Source organism: Phodopus roborovskii, unplaced genomic scaffold (assembly GCF_943737965.1).
Source record: "Phodopus roborovskii unplaced genomic scaffold, PHOROB, whole genome shotgun sequence".
NCBI classification, from domain to species: domain Eukaryota; kingdom Metazoa; phylum Chordata; class Mammalia; order Rodentia; family Cricetidae; genus Phodopus; species Phodopus roborovskii.
Genome location: NW_026126603.1, coordinates 1263675 through 1284349, shown reverse-complemented (window position 1 = coordinate 1284349; position 20675 = coordinate 1263675). Strand labels below are relative to the sequence as shown.

At 36.1% G+C, this 20675-nt stretch overlaps 1 protein-coding gene across 1 annotated transcript in view; it reads right to left on the bottom strand.

The window, feature by feature from the left end:
* The window catches only part of Itga8 (integrin subunit alpha 8), a 169399-nt gene that overhangs the window by 121365 nt on the left and 27359 nt on the right, over positions 1–20675 (bottom strand). Inside the window, 8 exon segments of the mRNA XM_051205834.1 lie at positions 655–711; positions 2039–2082; positions 5399–5443; positions 6372–6497; positions 8447–8492; positions 9502–9563; positions 15550–15673; positions 17941–18041. Coding sequence (XP_051061791.1) covers positions 655–711; positions 2039–2082; positions 5399–5443; positions 6372–6497; positions 8447–8492; positions 9502–9563; positions 15550–15673; positions 17941–18041 — 605 coding nt within the window.

The following is a 20675-nucleotide window of genomic DNA, read 5'->3' as shown; positions in this document are numbered from 1 at the left end:
ATCTCAATGCAGGTTGCTTGTGTTAGCTTCTCAGTGTGGGTGTGACAAAAACAAAAACAAAACAAAACCTTAAAACTAGAAGATTCTAGACTAGAGCTTGTTGGAGGTGTCACACCTTTTAGCAGAACCCTCAGTTCTGACTTGTTTCTTGCTTGCTTATAGCCACTGCAGCCCTTAGAAGCCTCAGACTTGCCCAGCTAGCTCCTGTGTAAAAGCCTTCACATTCTCTGCCACTGGCTTTGTGTTAGATATTTCTGCTATAGAGGCCTCCAGTCTTTGTATGACCCCACTATATTATATAATTCTGTTTCATTTTCTTCAATCTGTTAATCTCTATCTGAAGCTGAATGAGCTGCCCCATCTTGCTCCTTTCACACACAGCTGCTTGAGGGCTGGGATTGACGAAGTTCATCATTGTATCCAGTGTTCATTATTTCTTGAATGAATGACTACATGATGTGAACATTATCTGTTTTGCATTAAAATGTCTTTCTCTTAGGCTGGGTACAGTGGTGCACATTTGTAATCCCAGTGCTGGGCAGGGTGAGGCAGAAAACTGCCATGAATTCAAAACCAATCTGGGCTACACAGTGAGTTTCAAAATAGTTTGAATGAGGCTCTGTCTCAAGACAACAACAACCAAAATGTCTTTACCTGCTCACCAGTAAAATTCTGAATGAAGGTCATATCTGTGGAATTAATGATGGAGACCTGAAATTGCAACAGTGAGATAGTACATCATTTGACAGAATCAGAGAAGATGTTTTTAAACAATTGAAACTTAAGTAATTTAAAATTCATATGAAGTGTAATAGTTAGCCATATGTAATAGTTACAAAATTGTAAGCCCCCCAGAATGATGTTAGAAAAAGGTAACTGAACATGCTTATGAGTCTAAAAAGGGGAAAAATTAGATGCAAGGATATGAGAAACAGCACATTGGTCAATTATTTTGCTTGATCATGATTTTGTTCTAAACAAATGTCTGTGCTTAGGCTATTATGAGGACTAATAAATGGCTCTTTGGGAAAATAAGTGTTTTAAATGTTATCCACATAGAAAAATGCCACCTTTAATTCTATTTAGCCAAACAAACCTACACATTGTATATTGTCTAGATTGTACTTTATTTTATTTTTTGACATATGGATTCACCTACAGCATAAGCTGACCTGGAACATTATATGTAGTCTTGATTGGCCTCAGCCTCTGAATTCTTCTGATTTATCAACCTCTTGAGTAATAGGATAGTATCACCACCATACCCATCTTAAATTTTTGTGTAGCTGTACAGATGGACATGTATGCATGTGCAAGTGGAAACCAGAGAGCACCATCAAGTGTCTTTCCTTGGGAGACATCTACGCAGTTCTTTGAAACAGGGTCTTTCTTCAGCCTGAGGCTTTCCAGTTGACCTAAGCAGACTAGCCAGTAAACTTTAAGGGTCAGCCTGTCTCTACCGCCCTAATGCTGGATTACTTTGTCTGACTTTTTTACATGGACTCTAAGTATCAAACTTAGGTCCTCTTGATTCCATGGTAAACACTTAGCTGACCAAGCTATCTCCCTCATCCTGTAAGCCCTTTTTGTGTGGTTTCTTTCTGTGCATCTTTTTCTAACTTCATGATAACCAGTTATGATGGGCTTAAATATTACTCATATCAAATATGACACTTCAGAATGTGCACTTATTTTCAAATATCTTTGTAGAGGAATGAGTTAAGGACTTAGAAAAAAGTTCACTTTTGGGGTAGCCTTTGTGGAAGGAGAAAATACAAATATAGAAGGCTTTCCCCCCTGTTTTGGATAATTATAATTCTTTGCAATAAAAAGGTACCACACATTTTTGTTTCACACAGATCCCCAGAAACCATGCAACTAATATAGTTGCATTTACTTCCTAGTTGGCCGAGTAGGGTGGTAACATGCTTCTGTAGTAGGAATTCATTAGTAAAGGACATTTAAAATAGAGTAAAGCTACGTGGTAAAAACACTTCAGTGCTCATCAAACATGTCTGAAATATATCTTGGTACTCACATATCCAAAGTTCTGTGCTCCTCTTGGAATTCCAGCAACCAATTCTGTGAATAAGAAGAGTTACTTAGAGGGGGATCCAAATTAATTAATTAATTAGTGTGCCTATATATGTGTATTCATGTGGATGTGTTGCACATGTATGCAGGTGCCAGAAGGCCAGAATAGAACCTTAGGTGTTTTTTCCTCAAGAGACAGCCTCCTTGAATTTTTGAGATAATGTCTCTCCCTGGAAGTTGGTGCTTATGAAATTATTTTGGCTATCCTGGCTGGCTAGTGAGCCATAGCAATCGGCCTGCTTCTGTCCCTCCCCCCCCCCAGTTCTGGAATTTATAAGCACAGGATCAAACTTAGGTCCTCATGGTTTCATGAGTTGTTCTTTACTTACTGTTTCACTTAGACTTTGGTCACTGAGCCCTAAAGAGTCCCATCTCTGCACCAGTGCTGGAATTACAGGTGCTGCTGATATACCTGGCTTTTTACATGGGTGTTGGGGATCTGAACTCAGGTCTTCACAGTTATGCAGCAGGCAATTTGCTCACTGAACCTTCTTCTAGTCCCTCAAATCCCCTTTCATGGAGCTTCTCCACTTGTCTTATTGATAATGAGCCGCAGATTCTTAATGACATAATGAACTGTTTGAGATTTCATTGACAGTGCCTTTGTTTTACAAATCCTCAACTCACATAAAGTCTGGATGTGGTTTTTAGATGTTCCTAAAATCCAATGAAAGTTACTGTTATTCACTAGAGTGGTCATAAACCTCACTTGTTTCCTTAGGTTGGAATAGACTGTTAGTGTGGAGAGCTATAGGAACTCCATACCATGCTATAGAAGAAAACCATTTATCACACTTCACAATCCCCTTTGTTAAACCATTAAGCCAGTGGTTGAAAGGTTTTTTAAAGACATTAAAGACATTTTAAAAACTTATTTAAAAGTTATACAGATCTGTCCCTTGATGGCCTCTAATCTACTGATTCTTTCCTATAACTAATCATTGTACTGTGTTATCAATATATAGGATTACAAGATTTAATCCAAGCATTCTATGAGATAAACAATACTACTATTATCACTTATATTTTACAAATAAGAAAACAGAAACCAAGACATTAGGTAATTTGTCTTAGGTCTTAAAATGAGTAACAGTGAAAGGTTGAAAGCCAGAGGTCTGGATCAAAAGTCCATGCCTTTTGTTTCTACAAAATACTGCATTCATTTGTTTATTTTTGAGGCAGGATCTCTCTGTTTAACTCTGGCTATCCTGGAACTACCTATGCAGATGAGGGTAGCATTGAACAGGTAGAGAGCCACCTGCCTCTGCCTCCCAAATTCTGTGATTAAAGGAGAGCTCAACCATATCTAGAATAATATACTGCTTTTTCAAGCCAAAATTTGAAATTGACTCCAATTCTTGCCATCAAGCTATTTACTGTATGAGTATTTTATATGCAAAGTATTGTCTAGTCTTTAAAATGGAGACAAATAACAGTAACGTGATCTTACATTCAACAAACTGGATGTGAACATAGCTTGAAAAGAAAAATAGTAGAAAGAGAGGTTCATTAAGAATTAGCTTCTACTTAAAGAAAAACATTATTTTTTAGAAATATTACTATTTTGAACTTTTACCAAACTGCAAAAACATTTACAGTGAATTTTGATTTGTATACATGTGAATTTGAAACTATTAAAAAATCTGCTATGATTCATAGACATAGCAATATTTTATTTTGTGCTTGAACATCTGTATATTAGTCAAACTGATACATTTGGAAAAAATAGTTAATGTTGATATGAAGCAAGATGGAAATGGAAAATACTGATTGGCAGTTGACTCATTCAATAAATATTACTAGTTCAGTAAAAGCTCTGTTTTGCCTTTAATTTAATATGCATTTTTTCATGCATTATTCAAAATGATAGTTCAGCCTCCATAGTGCTAATGTTATTCAGATATAAGCAATTGAGAATCAGAGAGGTTGTGTTATCCTAAAAAAAAAAATACTATCAGTCAAATTAGAACTTAAAAATGAACTCAAATTCTTACTCTCAGGCTATTTATTCTATGAGTCTTTTATGAGAAGAATATTGTCTAGTCTTTAGAATCAAGACATTTAGTAATAAGACATAGATCTTATACTCAAGAAGCCAGATGTGAACATAAAAATACTATATATCATACTAGTCTTCCCAAACAAATTTACATGAAATAACCAGTGTGGTTTTCATCCTTTTGTTTTTGTTTTGTTTTAGATTGTATTTGCTCCTTTGCTTAAATTTCCTATTATTTCTATCCTCTAATTTTAGAACTTTATGAGCCATTAAGACCAATGCAAGCTGGTCCAGCCTCCCTTTCTCTAACCCAATCCCAGTAACCATCCAAGTATAAAAGTCTGGCTAGACTGATAGATTTCTTAACTACTCCAATATTTCATACAACTTAGCTTGTAGAAATTGTCCCCTTGTCTAACACCCCCTATTCTTCTAGGCCCTGTTTGGTAGTGCCTTATTTCCAAAGTTGTTTACTCTATGCTTAATACTAATCAGTAATACTAATCACAATTTTTAGAAAGTTGCTCAGACCCAGTATAGTGTATTCTCTGAGATTAAGGACAATTTGTTTACAAATTTATACTCAGCGTTTAACAGATTCTGGCACATAGTATGTATGTGCACAAAAAGTCTGCAACAAGTGAATGGGTAACAAAGACCTTAGAAGGCCAGGAAAAAGAGAAGGAAACTAGCTAAAGATTTGAGGAAATAACATTTGAAAACTGGCCTAACAAATTCAAACACTGTGGAAAGACAGAGAGGGATTCAGGACCAGAGGTTTCAAAACAGGATAAACAATGAGGGCTGTCTATGAGAATGGGAATTTTACTATTCTCTGTTAGAATTACTCTGTTATTTGGGAATGATCATGCCTAAAAGAGAAAAGGAAACAATATTGACATGTTGGGTTGGAATCAAGTGGAGAATGATATCCATGATATATGATGTTATAAATTAGAGAGGAAAGAGATTTTGATTTCTCACTTAGATCTATTGTGACTATTGTCTAAGTCACTCAACCATCTGTATACTTTTCATTCATAATCTTGGGTATCTGTCCTCCTTTTTAATTGCTTAGTTAGATTATACAGGGATTTGAATTAATTCTTATGAAATTCTTTGAAATGAAACACTGTGCCAATCTGTATATATTGTCTATAAAATGTTATCACATAGATATATACATTCAATCTACATAAACTTTTGTATAGCAAAGAAATAAATCACATTTACAATAAGACTTCTTATATTATTTAGCATTCCTCCATGCTTTTAAAATATCTTAAGTGTGACACTGTCTCTCACCTTGCTTCAAGTCCCCAGTGAATTCTCCAGCAGCAACTGAATATCCTATATTAAAGAAAAAAAACCAAACAAACAAACACATTTCATTTGACAAGAAATGAGTTATATTTAGAAATTAATGAAAGTGCTATCATGATACTATTTTATTCCAAAGCATCTAAAAAATTAAGGATTCACTAAGTGAATAATCACAGCAATATGGACTCTTTCAGACCAATTCCCAACTATAGAGAAGATCTGCCACACTGATTTTAAATAAGTACACAACCAAAATTTAATAAAAGTCAGATTTTTAGATGAACCTTCATGGTCCATAAGTCCTTTAAGTGGGGGTGACAGCTGCTGTATTTTGAAGGCTGCAAAGCCATCGCCATCAAATACAATTTCTATGAGACACTCTGTGTGTTCAGGTTTTGCCATTGATCATTATCATGAGCTACTTCTTAATTCCTTTCATGACTGTGGCCCACAGATGTCATTGAGAAAAAAAGCAAGGCTCCATTTACATTGACAAAGCAAAACATAATTTATTTTTTCAATGCATAAAGCAATCAAAATTTTTTGGACACCAAATATGGACAATAATAATATTAAAAAGATATCATATGGTTTCCACATGACACAATTTGAGAACAGTCTTACATCTAGAAAGATTCTTTAATTTTGTTGAAACTGGGCAGGCCTGCTATTATGTTGCCCAATAGCATGAGCAGAAGCCCTGCTCATACAAATGTCTTCTTCCAGCAATGTTTCAGAAGAGAATGTTAAAGAGACTACAAAATAGCAGTTCAAATCATGTACAGTATATATCTAAAAAAAAAAAAAAAAACAAAATGTAAATATCTACTCAATAAAAAAGGAAGCTTTCAAAAGATGTCAGATAACATCAGATAAGTCAAGACCAAGCATTTCATGTACATTTAATTTGCTTGACTTTTGAGACAGTACAACTATCTGGAACAATGGTTCTTACCAAGGTAGCTGTCATCGTAGGAAGCTGGAGCCACATCTGTCTGCTTTTCTCCTGCCAGTTTTCTTAGAATATCCTTGAATGAGTAGTTTGCAATGATATCTGCTATACTGACAGTGATCACCTGACCTGTGTTTGAACAAATTAATACATCAACTAAATGGAAGCAAGGGGAGGGGGTAGGCTCTTATTCAGCAAACCTAGAACCATACCACACACTCCTGAATGTCCATCCCTACCTCCCTCAAGCACTGGCAGGTAGAGGTTCGTTATAATTGACTGGGTATAACCTTCCAACCTAGTAGGAGATAAATGGCATTTTTCCTGTACTTTTAATATATAATCCATCTCTGCCTTCAAATGATAAAAATATGAAGGAATAGGGATACTTGCAAGTGAAATTTATATTTAAATTTGTATTCTAGAGTTGAGGATGGAGCTAATTTCATAGACTGCCTACCTAGCATGCAGGAAGACCTGGGTTCAATCCTCAGTTCAACATAAAACAGAGCAGGGAGACACATGCCTCTAACACCAGCACTTCAGAAACAGAGGCAGAAGAATCAGAAGTTCCAGATCATCCTGGGCTATACAGTGGGTTTGTGCTCTGGTTGGGCTACATTGAGACTTTGTCTCAAAAACAAGCAAAAACAAAACAAAACAATAATGTTCAAGCCAAGAGGAAATATATAAATGTCTTATTCTTGAAGAACTTGATGTTGTTCTCCAAGGTCACATAGTTTTGCTAGTGGTTATACAACTGAAGTCTCCTTTCCATTCCAATAAGGAATTTTGTTTTCTTACAAAGAATATATGTGGAATTCACTTACTTGACAGATGGTGAGATCTCAGTCAAGTTAAAGGGAGGATCTAATAAATCTTTGAGCCATTTACATTTATTGCAAAACGATATGGAGAAAACATAAAATTATGATAGCAGGAAGCAGCTGTGTCCAGTGAGATCTAAAATTTCACACACAAAAATAATTCATGGCCACCAACATTGATAAGAACTTCGGCTCATTTCTCCCAAAGCCACCTCCAGAAGTCTTGAAATATGACTGTATTGGGACACACAAATTTCTGAAATACATCATATGGGAAAGTTTATCCATCTGAATGTTCAGTAAAATGTCATCTCATGCTATTTGAGACAAGGTGGGAAAATGCTTTTGAAAAAAAAAATGGTACTTAACTTCTACTTTTAAGCTATGTTAGAATTGCCAGTCTTTTGGGTTGAAGTCCAAGTAAAGACTAAAATCCCATCAAGCCAGTGCTTTGACATCAAGATCATGAGGTTTACACAGGGATGTATGGAGAATGTTGAGTCTGCCAGTTTCTTTGACTTTCAGCTCAGGGTCCTTCTTTATTTCTCCCTTGTCCTGACAGTTTCTTGGGAGAGTGAGGGAACTGGGATTGGCATGTAAAACAACCTTGTTTCAAATTTAAATAAAAAAAGGAAAAAAATAATTTTCAGTTTACATCTCAGACATAAGATGTATTTTTTATGTTGCAAAAATAATTTTAAGAGAATGAAATACTATTTGATGTTTGCAATTGTGTATGTCAATAAAGTTGAATAGCAATTTCATTGACAAATTAGTCATAAATTCATCTTTCCAAATCCTTCCCAGGGGCCTAATTTGTGTGTGTGTGTGTGTGTGTGTGTGTGTGTGTGTGTGTGTGTGTGTGTGTGTTTGTGTGTTGGGGACTATATGTATTCATGTGTGCATGTACACCCTAGGCATGCTGACTGGAACAGGATTTCAGGTGACCTGCTAGAGGTAGTTCAGTGAGAGACCCCAACTCAAGGCCAGTCAGTGAGTGCTAGCACAGCTCCAGCAACTCTTCTGACCGTGTTCTCAGTACCGTGTAATTCTTGGTAGAGCAACGAGTAGAGTAGACTGGGCAACACTTTAGAAACACCGTTTGTACAACAAAATGCATATTGCAATGATGCTTCAGTCAAGGATGTGTGAGCAGGGATTACGGAACCACTAGGAAAGGGCAACATTTGATGCTGCTTCTGTTCTCCTGTGTTATTAACAACACACGCTTTTCCTCTGATACGAGCATACCTTGCCAATAAAAGCTTCCTGGTCCTCCCACTATAAGGTCTCCATTCTGCAAAACAGAAGCAGTCAGGGAACATTCAGACAAGATGCCAAGTGTTTTAAAGGGTGCTGAGTCACTGCTAACAAGCAGTGCTCCAACAGTTTGTTCCTGGTAAAGTCACGCTTTCTTAAGGAAGACTTTAAACTACACTTTCCTTATACCTGAGGCCTGGGGTCTGTTTTCTCTCTCTCTCTCTCTCTCTCTCTCTCTCTCTCTCTCTCTCTCTCTCTCTCTCTCTCTCTCTCCTCTCTCTCCTTTCAGTTATTTAGTTTGTTATGTTAAATAATTGTAATTTTCTCAGGCATGTTGACCTTGCTCCCTTGAGATCATATAAATTCAAGGGAGGGGGCCCCCCACTGTTTGAGCTGAGCATGAAGTTTGCAGCTTAATGGGCATAGTCCTTTGAAGAGCTTGGTGACAAAAACCCAAAATCTTCATTTCAATTGTTATCAAGGCAACGATAATGTCTGCTTTAAAGACTATTGCCAGCAAGATGTCTCTATGTGTAAAGCTGCTTGTCGTCAAGTCTGACAATCTGAATTTGATTCTTGCAACTAACATGCTAGAAGGCAAGAATGGAGTCCCCAGATTTGTCTTCTGAGCTCCCACACACACTAAAAGACACTTTTCCCCAATAGGTGAATAAAGAAATGTAAAATAGCAGTCAATTACAGCTAAGTGATAAAGTGACCAATTTATAGGCTTTTATGATCATTTTAGAAATGATGTTTTTGAGATTTGCATTTAAAATGATTAATGCTGGGAGTGGAAAGGATGAGTCCGTTCATCCTGGATGCTTTTCACTACTGTTAATCATGGGCACAGTTTTAAATAGAAATAAAGACTGAGGGGGGGGGATACTCAAGGAGAAGTTGCCAGATGTGATATGCTCCCAACCCTTCTCTGGCTCTTACCGTTTGAGGGGTGGGTATGGGGATGAAAAACAGAAAATAAAACAGTAGCAACAGTGACAAGGAAATTCATCCCACACCAGAGGCTGAGAGACCAAAAGACTTACCTTATAGAAGTCCAGACTAAAGCCTGCTTGGCAGTACCCTTGGCCTTCAGGATCAGCATTGCCTGGAATGATGAAAACACGTACCTGATATATGTCATCATTTCTGAGAAATATTTTAATAAGTAACACAGATATTTTGTTGTTTTCCCCCACGTACCACTGAATCAAAGAGACCAAATTGTGTTTTGTTTTGTTTTGTTTTTTTTAAATGCAGCCCAGGCAATATTAAGTGTATTTCCATCTATTTCCTGATCCTGAATATGAATTCAGGAATTCATCCAGCAGGGAGATCAACTTGAGGTTGTTATGCTATTAGGTCTATTGAGCACAGGGCACACAAGCCATTCTCCAGTGGGGAACATATCAAAGTATTGGTTTATATTGGTGTACACTCATGTTTACTTACTGATTGTGTCCCAAAATGTCCATGTGGCAGTAATGTCTCCTTTGCCCACTCCTGATGTATCTGTTATTTCTTATATTTTTATATTAACAGCTTTTATTCTATAATAGCTTTAGGAAAACAATAGTAAAATATTTTGGTGTAATAATAACTATTGATACGATTTCTGGAGGCAGAGCAAAAGGAATGAGGCTTCTATATCCTTTCTAGACTACTAGATGTTCATTCCTTCTTTTTCTCTTCTTGTACTGTGTTGAAAGAAATTTCTATTTATTAGCTTATATATATATATATATATATATATATATATATATACATACACACACACATATATATATACATATATATTTTTTCTCATTTTACATATTGATCCAAGTTTCCTCTCCCTCCCTTCCTCCTATGCCTCCCAACTCCCCCTTGCATCCCATCCTCCCACCATTCCACAGGGAGGGTGATGCCTTCCAGGAGGGATCATCAAAATCTATCAAGTCATTAGTCTCTAGGCTAAGGGAGTATCCCTCCATGGGGAATGTGCTCCCAAAGTCCTTTTGTGCTTTAGGGATGCTTCCTGGTTTCATTGTCAGAGGTCCCTTAGACTGCCCAAGCCTTCTAACTGAGACCCATGTTCAGGGGGTCTGATTCAGTCCAATCTGGTTTCCCAGCTATCAGACTGGGGTCCATGAGCTCCCCCTTGTTCAGGTCAGCTATCTCTGTGGGTTTCCTCAGCCTGGTCTTGACCCCTTTTCTTATCACTCCTCCCTCTCTGCAACTGGATTCCTGGAGTTCAGCTCAGTGTTCAGCTGTGGGTGTCTGCTTCTGTTTTTATCAGTTTCTAGATGAGGGTTCTATGATAGCATATAAGTTAGTTATCAGGGAAGGGCAGTTAAGGTAGCCTTTCCACTGTTGCTCAGATTGTTAGTTGGGGTCATCCTTGTAGGTCTCTGGACATTTCTCTAGAGTGAGTTTTCTGGAGAGTTGGCTCAGCCATTAAAGGCTAGGCTAACAATCAAAAAATGTATCTGCTATTTGTACAGTGACAACTTGGGAACATCAACTGAGTGCCATGCTTCCTTTAGAGAAAATGGTAAAGATTTCCATTTCATTTTTCAGGTACTGGCTGGCCTCAGACTCTCTATGTAACTGATGATGAGCTTACACTCTGAACCTCCTGCCTCTACCTCCTGTGTGCTGCAATTACAAGTGTACTCCAGACAACTGATGCAGTGCTAGGACCAAACCCAAGGTTTCATGACTTCTATATAAGTACTCTACCAACTGAGCTACATCTCTAAGTCTTATTTCCATTTTATGATTTTTAATAGGAACATAATTTTAAATTATTATATTGCCATATGTTAGGCTAATTTGAAATTTTATTTCTGATTGTAGTAATCTCACAGGGGCATTGCAATGCTAATGGGTTGTTTGTATTCTCTTTACTAACTTCTTTACTAACTAAAGACCCAGTAATATAATTTTTAAAACCTAAAGGCTTTACAATGAGTATATAGACTCCAAGGATATTATTATTGAACTCTGTAGGAAATTGAGATCACAAATTTACTCCCTATAACTTGTACTTTGAAGGAGACCCTGTACCTTCTATCACACATGAATTATAGTCAAACTGTAGTTAAGTAGAGGGAAACCTCAGTTATTATGTAGTTAGATAAGAGTATGTTAATGATTACACATTTCTTACTGAGGGTATCATTCAAGCGATACTACAGTAAGAGTGTAAGAAAGGCATGCTCCTAATCTAGAATATCTATAAAATGTACCTGGTCCTTCTGGCTTTCCAGAACATTATTCATTTTCTTTATCTCAACAAGATCATAGTTCTATTTTCTTCTACTAATTCTGTGCAGAAATCCCTTTTGTATTGTTTGTTTGTTTATTTGTTGGTTGAGACAGTGTCTCATGCAGCCCAGACTGCCCTGGAGTTTACCATGTAGCAAAGAATGGCCTTGAACTCCCAATCGTCCGCCTCTACCTCTGAGTCTTGGAATTACAGGCATGTATCACTACACCTAATCTTACTCCCTTGTATTTAAAATACTTTATTACCTGATACAGTGCCTTCCACCAAATTTGTTCTCTCCTTTACAATTGTATATTAAGATTGATGGTTATGAATTTTATAAGGTTCCCTAAAAGCCCATGTATATAATGGGGTTCTAATTTATGGGGTTCTAATTTTCTATAAGTTCAATGGTGTAAAATTTCTTCCCATCTAGAAATATACATGAATATATGATGTAGTCTATGTGAACCCATGTAGAGTAGATGGCATTGATTGATTATATTTAAGGAATGATTTATAAACACAAAAATCTTCTTTAAAATCTACTTTTGAAATTGGTTCTTTACTTTTCATATTATAAATTATTCAGAAGAGAAGAAACCTGACAATCATGTAAAACAGGACTCTGATTTTTTTTAAACAATCTCCAACTGAAAACAAGTTATTGAGAAAATAATCAACTTCTAGTGTTTGTTTTGAGTGGCAATTAGAGAAGAGTATGGGTTCTTTGCTCAGCAAGACAGTTTCCCTTTTCTCATTGAATTATAATTTATGAGACCCAAAGGAGTCTTTCTTCCTGGAACCTCAGGGTGTCTCTAAACATTATGTCCCAGTATAAACTCAGGTACCCAGGGACATGTGCTGTTCGTGTTCATTCTCTGCCAATGGTGAACTGCTATGGTGAAGTTGGAGGGCTGTGAGACCTGCCCTCGTGTGCATTATGAATGGTCAGGTAACGGAATGCATGCTATTCAGATAAATGAGCAGGCTGCTGCCCATACTGCTCATGGTGCCCCCTGGATCTGTGCTGTAGGAGTAATGTAATACACTTCTTTCAGTTCTCTTTTGAAAGGGATATTGCTGATACTCCCTCTCTGTGATATTGACCATATGCTCATGAACAAGCAGTCTTTGTGTTAGAGAACTATAAGCTTTTCTGTCATGACAGGCAGCTAGCTCTTGGGGTGGTTTGAAGAAGAGGAAGTGTGATTATATGAAAAGTGTTGGTGTTCCCTAAAGCCAAATAATGCCTAATGAACTATTCCATAGTTCCCCCTAAGCTCCATTTCATCATATTGGCTTGCATATTTCTTCCTGGGGAAAAAAAGAGAATAAAGAAACAGGCATGATGATATTCCAGAGAGCTCAAAATTCTTGAATACTATAATGGATAGTTTTAGAAAATATTCCAAGCTCGTGCTGTTGAGATTCTGTGGACTATGACTTAGCCCAGGCTCTCGGGTCACAAGAACATGAGGAATAAGAGCAGAATAAGGCATAGTGACAAGTTTCAGAAGTGACCTTCATGATACCCAGAAGATTCTGTCATCAGGGCCAATGGGTATATGAAGGATACCATGGTTTGTGGCTGGGAGAAAACACTTCCAGTGAACCCCAAGGAATAGAATACACACAGATGTAAGCATTGATGAGAAGTCTAGCATGGAATCTCTTTAGTGCAATAATACTGGCCTCTTTTGCAGATTATGGCCATGTTCCAGCTGTTACCAGTGTTGATAATTCTTCCTTTCCCTGCTCCCAATGTCCTCTGCTGGAAAATCTTTCCTAGTAGACTTTCTGAAGAGTCTCCCTTCTTCCTGTTCTTCCAAACTCAAGTCATTCCTTCACCTTTTCCATTGAGTATAGGCCTAATTATTTATTTAACATTTTCCTACTTGATACTGTATTATGAGCTTGTTTATTTTGGTTTCTGCCCTCTCTTTCCTACTAGAATACCCATTCTTTGGATACTGTTGGTTTTTCTTTCTCTAGTTATTTGACACACTGATGCCCAACATACAGCATAGTTGGTGCCAATGTGTTCAGTAAACAAGTGTTAAATGAATAATGAAGTCTCATTCTTAACAAAGAACATTCACTTTAAGGCTGTTTAAGACAATGTCTTTAATCTCAGATCATTAATCCAGCTCACACCTAGGAAATCATACTGTGTTTCCTGCTAAAAACCTCACAAAAACTCTTGGGTTTAAAAAGTTCAGGCTTGGTTTGGAGCTATAAACCTCAGTAACTTTTTTTATTAACTATTTAAAGTCCCTGATTTTTTATCTCACCACTTTATCCTAATATTTGCTTACTGTCTTCCCCAAATTGATCTTGAATCTAATAATAATGATAATAAAAATTAATAATATTAATTATGCAAAAGAGGGAAATTTTGTTTGTAGTTTTTTAGGACAATCTCTAATAACTTCAGACTGAGTCTTTGAGAAATTAGTATTCTACAACAAGTCACTCTAATGTTCTTTGTAGTGACATTTTCCTCCCTACAATGTATTCCCACTAGTTAGAAGAAGAATAATAGGAAGTTCCTTTGTTGGTTATCCACATCTCACAATGAACTACCAAAAACTTAGGAAAATAGAGAAGTTTACAAAAGAATTCCACGCAGATAATTGGTAACAACACTATCAGTCATGGCTTCCCAGGGTAATTCAACATCAGTGCTCCTAAGTCTCCACTCAGATGTTTGCTTTAAAGTATACATCACACTGGTATGGTGGTGTGTGCTTGTTTGCAGTATTTGGGAGACTGAGGCGGGAGAATAAGTAATTTGAGGCAAACCTGGTCTATATAGCTAGTTCCAAGCCAACATAAGAGACTAGAAAAGATGCTGTCCTGGAAGAACCCCAGGTTGGCTAAATGAAATTTGAACTCTAAGTGGACAGAGTCATTTGAGGCTGAAGGTGATTCAACATTTTAAGCAGAAAGTATAGTTTGCAGATAACAAGTACGCAGCTGCCAAACAAAGCAACAAAAGCTATGTGATGCTATAGCCAGAAATGACTCCTGTCCAATCATGCTAACTAATATTACTGTTTCCATAAACAAGTACGGTTGAAAGTCAGCATCTTGTGGGACACAAATTGGGGATTTTCAACAAAAATTGTCAGCTAAAGTCAACTGTTATTCTACCAAAGACTATCTAAAGTTGACTTTTAAATACAGAAAAGCCAGCAACACAGCTCATTTGTGGGTGTGTATTGCCAAAGCTGATGACCTGAGTTCCATCCCTAAGACTCACATAGTGGAGAAAACCAACCCTTTATTGTCCAACTTCTATACATGTGCTGTGGCATGTATGTGTACACATATACACAAAAATAAATAAATTTAATAAAATAAAAACAAATAAATTGTGGTTGTTTGAATGAGAATGGCTCTCATAGGCTCATGTATTTGAGTGTTTGGTATCCAGTTGGTGGAACTGTTTGGGAAGGACTAGGAGGAGTGGCCTTATTGAAGGAGTTATGCCATTGGGAGAAGGCTTTGAGGTTTTAAACCAAAGCATTCTCAGTTAGAGTTCTCCTCTCTGCCTCCTACTCGAGGATCTGTTGTAATCTCTTAGCTACTACTCCAGCACCATGCCTTTCTGGTGCCATGCTCACCACCATGATGGTCATGGACACTCTAAGTCCCAATAAACTCTTTTCTTCTATAAGTTGGCCATGGTGTCTTAACGCAGCAATATAAAGCTAACCAATACAAAAATAAAATTAGAATAGATCAGTAGAATTCTGAATCTTGAATATCATCTACCACAGCTCTCAAGCTTGGAGGCTTTCACACTAAATTTTACTTTCAAGGAATAAAAACAACTTACTGTTGCGGCAAGGAGAGTGCTCAGCGTAAGCACTGAAATTCTGAATTGCTACGTAGCATGTGCCAACAGGGTCCTTTGCTGGGTTAGGTTTAAGAGTTCTCCAGTGATACAAAGGGGCACAGGCCTGTGGAAATCAAAGGCAAAACATACAGCTTTGATGTAGGTTTCTTAGACAATAGTTTGATTTGAATTGTTAACTAGTGTAACAAAAGTTATAGGTAATTATATTAAATTGTTAAGTGAACTAATTGACCTCCAACTAATTTTTAATATTAATTCATTGAAAAACTGTAAAATCTATGCATAGATGTATGATCCTACCCATGGTAGAATTTTTGATTAAATAAAAGGTAAACTGATGAAGGAAAATAATTTCCTAAAAGCCAAAAATTCACATTTTCTATTTATTCCTTTTAAAAAAATGGGTCTCTGTAACAGCAAATGACATTCAAGTGGTGAATGACCTGACACTATGTCCTAAAATAACTCACCATTTCCTTTGTCTGGTTGTTAATACTTAAAAATAGCTTTCAAATATTCATGCAGTTTAATACCTTTGTTTTGTGGTCTGCCTAGTATATCACTGAAATTCCATCTTATGAATTTTTAAACAATGACTGCTGTGTAGGCATAGCTCAGATGTAACTGTTTTTATCCTTGGAAAAACTGGAGGTCAAAGAGCATTGTGGATCAGCAAGCATTCAAAAGGGCAGACACAATAACACATGCACATTTCTAAGACATGTGACCACTGGCAAGAAACCCAAAAACTGTGGTTCTGTTTGCTTTGGAGAAATGTATTCTGATAAACTCCAGTGGCCACAGATAACCTTCAAGAGGGAGATGAACTACTCTAATCATTCCATAAATACATGTTCAATTCTAAAATGGCAAAAATCCTTCAGGACATAAATAAAACACTCCATGATTATTTCCAGGTAAAATATAGAATGGAAAATTTGAGAAGAATGCATACTATGAAAACATTTACTCACACATTAAAGCCTTTCTTAGAATTTATTTAACTGCTGGCTACACTAAACATGGAGCTTTGCATGTAAAATCTCCTTAATAAATAAATTAGTGCTAAATGAAATTAAATCCATATCCTCTAGATAAAAGTTGAAACACAGTTTGTATATCAGGTTATTATGCATTAGTTCTTACATCTTTGATTTTATGGTATGTAATTTGTTATATCAGATACTTATTTGATGACTTACATGTTCTAATTTTAGGACTCTGGTGAAATCAAAACCATACTTGTTAAAGTATGCCTTGTGATGCATTTAAAGGAATATGTTAGTGTGAAATGAGAGGACAGACTTCAAATTAACTTGCTTAATATCAGGAGTTTTGCCAGCAAAAGCTAATTTAAACAATAATAAGAGAAGTGTGCTTAATTCGTGGCATGATCTGATTTTGTCTTCTTTTAATTAACCTGTTTATAAACTTCAGTATAAAACATCTTGTAAATAAACATTATACACCAAAATTAACCAGACTCAAAGTCTATACATCTCAGCTAGAGTAGCCATTTGGGAGCTATGGAGCTTCACATTGGGTTTTACACTTTTGACTATTAAATATATTTTCAGGCATTTATCCACCACCAAAAATGAAAAATATGTGGCAGAATCAGAACTACAAAAAACAAATAGATTTAATACTCTCTTTCATGGCCTGTGTCCAACAACTGCATTGAGCCCTTTCACAACACACACACACACACACACACACGTGCAAAATCCAAGCCCTCCAGATATTTTAAAAAGCCATTCATTTCTCAATAGTTTAGATACATATACCTATTGACAATGATAAGGGAATAAAATAAAAGTCATATAGTATTTGTGATCTGAGAGATCCCAACCTAAAAGTGGGATTGTTTACTTTAAAAACCATTAATGAATTCAGAAACATTGGTTAGCTGGTAGTTTTTAAAGGTCTTAATATTAAGAAAAAACATTCCTACTGTTCTAAAAAAAAAAAAAAAAAAGACCCACCCCCCAGTAGATGAACATTTAAACAACCCCAGAGTCATTTCCCAAGACTGGTTCAATTTCTGATCTTTAATAATAAGGTGTTTACCCCCTTAGGGTGTAGCTTTAAACTTTGCAACTTTCCTAGTAATTTTTACAGTGTTTGCAAATAGCTGGGATTTTAGGAAAAGGGGCTTCATTTCCTATAGCTTTGAGTACGTTTATAAAAAAAAAAAAAAAAAAAAAAAAAAAGGATTCTTTAATTTCAAACACTAACTGTCTGATTTTACACAGCACTATTTTTTAAACAGCCATGAGGTCTACTATCACATCCCTCTAGAAAAGTGTCTCCATAAGTCACACATTAAATTGTGTGATGCAAACAGTTCCCCAAACCATTCATACTCACCACGACTTTTCCTTTGTGAGCTCTCACTGTTGCTCCAAACCATTGGTTTGATTTAAACTCTATAGGTTCTTTGGTTCCATTAACTCTGATTTTCCTGTTGTCTGACAAGAATGATGAATGATGAATAGTTTATCAAGTATGGCAGCCAATGAAAATTACAACAATACATTTATATATATATTAAGGCAACAGAATGAATGCCACTCTTTCTCAAACTTGTCTAAAGAGTTGAAAGAGAGGAAAATATTTCAAGGGGCAGAATTATCCTGATATCTAAACCAAACAAAGACCCTGCAAGGAAAGAAACCCATGCAATCATTTTATATGTGGAGACATCATTGCCAATGTTCAACATTCTATCATGTTCAAAACTCTCAATATTAGGGATAGTAGGAAGAACACAACAGAAGCCATATATCACAAGTTGATGCCATACTCTATGGTGTAAAGTTAAAACCATACATAGATCAAAAAGAAGAAAGGATACCCTCTCTTTTAGTTTATTTATGTGTATGTGTGTGTGCCTGTTTGTGAACAGTGCCCTCAGAGGCTGGAGAATGGCATCAGAGTCCCTGGAACTGGAGTTATAAACAGTTGTGGGCTTCCTCGTTTGGGTACTATAAACTGAACCTGGGTCCTCTGCAAAATGAGAAAATGCTCTAAACTGCTAAGCCATCTCCAAAGACCCCACCTTGTCCACATATATTCTAACAAAATATTAGAAATATCTAGGGTTATAAGACAGGAAAGGGCATCAGAAAGGAAGAAAAATAATTCTCTGTGCAGATAATACAGTGTTATATGTGGAAAATACTAGATGCTCCAGAGAAAAATAGAAATAAAGTTTTAAGCCAGGTAGTGGTGGTACACAACTTTAATTTCAGCATTCAGGAGGCAGAAGCAGGAAGATTTCTGTAAGTTCAAGGTCATCCTGGTCTACAAAGAAAGTTCCAGTCCAGTCAGGACTGTTACACAGAGAAATTTGGTTTCAAAAATGTTTTTCATAAAACTGAAGGATATAAAATTAGCAAAGAAAAATTGGAGGCCTAGGGATATAGCTAAATGACAGAGTGCTTGTTCTGAATATGTGAACCTTGCAACACACATGCACACACACACAGAAAGAAAGGAGAGAGAAAGAGGAAGAGAGAGAGAAATAAGAAATGAATATGGTGGCATAAATTTATAATCCATCCCTGAGGGAAGCTGAAGCAGAAGAATTTGATACAACCTATGCTACATAGAATTTTCAAAACCAGCTTGGGCTGTATAAGGAAACTCTTGACATCTACAAATATCAGTACCTTTATTGTAACTTAGGAAGATCTGTGAATGAATTAAAGAAAACAATAAAGCACAATAACATCAAAATTTCTGTAATAAATTTGTAGCAAAAGTAAAATATTAACATGTAAAAACCATACAATATTGACGAATGAAACTGATGAAGACAAAAAAACAGTGGAAAAGATATCCCATGTTGGAAAAATTTCTAGTGTTAAAGTGAACATGATAATCAACATTATTACAGACTTGATACAATCCCTATAAAATCTCTAATGAGGTTCTTCACAGAAAGAAATTTTCATAACAAATAACAAAGATCCCCACATAGCCAAAGTAATCATAAAAAAAATGAACAAACCTAGAGACATTGCTGTACTTCACTTTAAAATATGATACACTAAATAATCATAGAAATCATTTAAAATCATTTAAAATAAGCACAAGGAGCAATAGAATAAGAGAGAGAGTGCAGAGATAAACTCACATATTTTCAGTTTCTCTAGCTGACGTTCAACAAAGGTATTAAGGACATACAGCAGAATAGCTACTAAATAAATGGTTGAAACAACTACATACATGTAGAAGAAAGAAGTTACACCCTTATCCTATACAAACCCATGTACAAAACCCAGTCAAAATACATTAGAACTGTAAACCACAAGGAAGAATATAAAGGAAAAAGTTTATGGCATTGGTCTCAGCAAAGAATTTTTTTGGACATGACCCCAAAGCAAAAATAGACAATAGAATTTTATCAAAATACAGTGAAGAGACAAGCTATGGTGTTGAAGAAAATATTGGAAAACATCTGATAAGGGACTATCTTAATTGAATAAGAAATTCAAACAACTCAATAGCAAGACAGAAATAATGCCAATTAAAAAACTGAACAAAGGACCTGACCAAGAATTTCTCAAAAGATATAAAAATGACAATGTGTTCAAAAGAAGATATAAAAATGAAAATGTGTTCCATATACTAGTCATCATGAAGTGAAAATTCATAACATAGTGAAATATCAATTTACCTCAGGAGGAAAAAGGGTATTACTAAAAAGACTAAAGCAAATTGGTGAGAATGTGAGATAAGAAACCTTTATACAAGGTGGGTATGGATATACACTGGTCCACTAGCCATGGAAAATAATATGCAAGTCCTTTTAGAATTTAAAATAGAACTACTACATGATCCAGAAGCCCCTCCTACAATGTCTGCACCCCCCAAAAGGAGTATGTTGATGAGCTAGCCTTACTCCATGTTCATGATGACATAACTCACAATAGCCAAGATATGGAGTCCTCTTTATTGTACACCAGTAGAAGAATGAATAAGAAATGTGGTTCAAAAACACAGTAGATTATTTGACTTGGTAAAAGAAGAAAATCCTATTATTTGCAAGCATGGATGGATCTGTAGCATCTTATATTAGTCTCTCTCTCTCTCTCAGG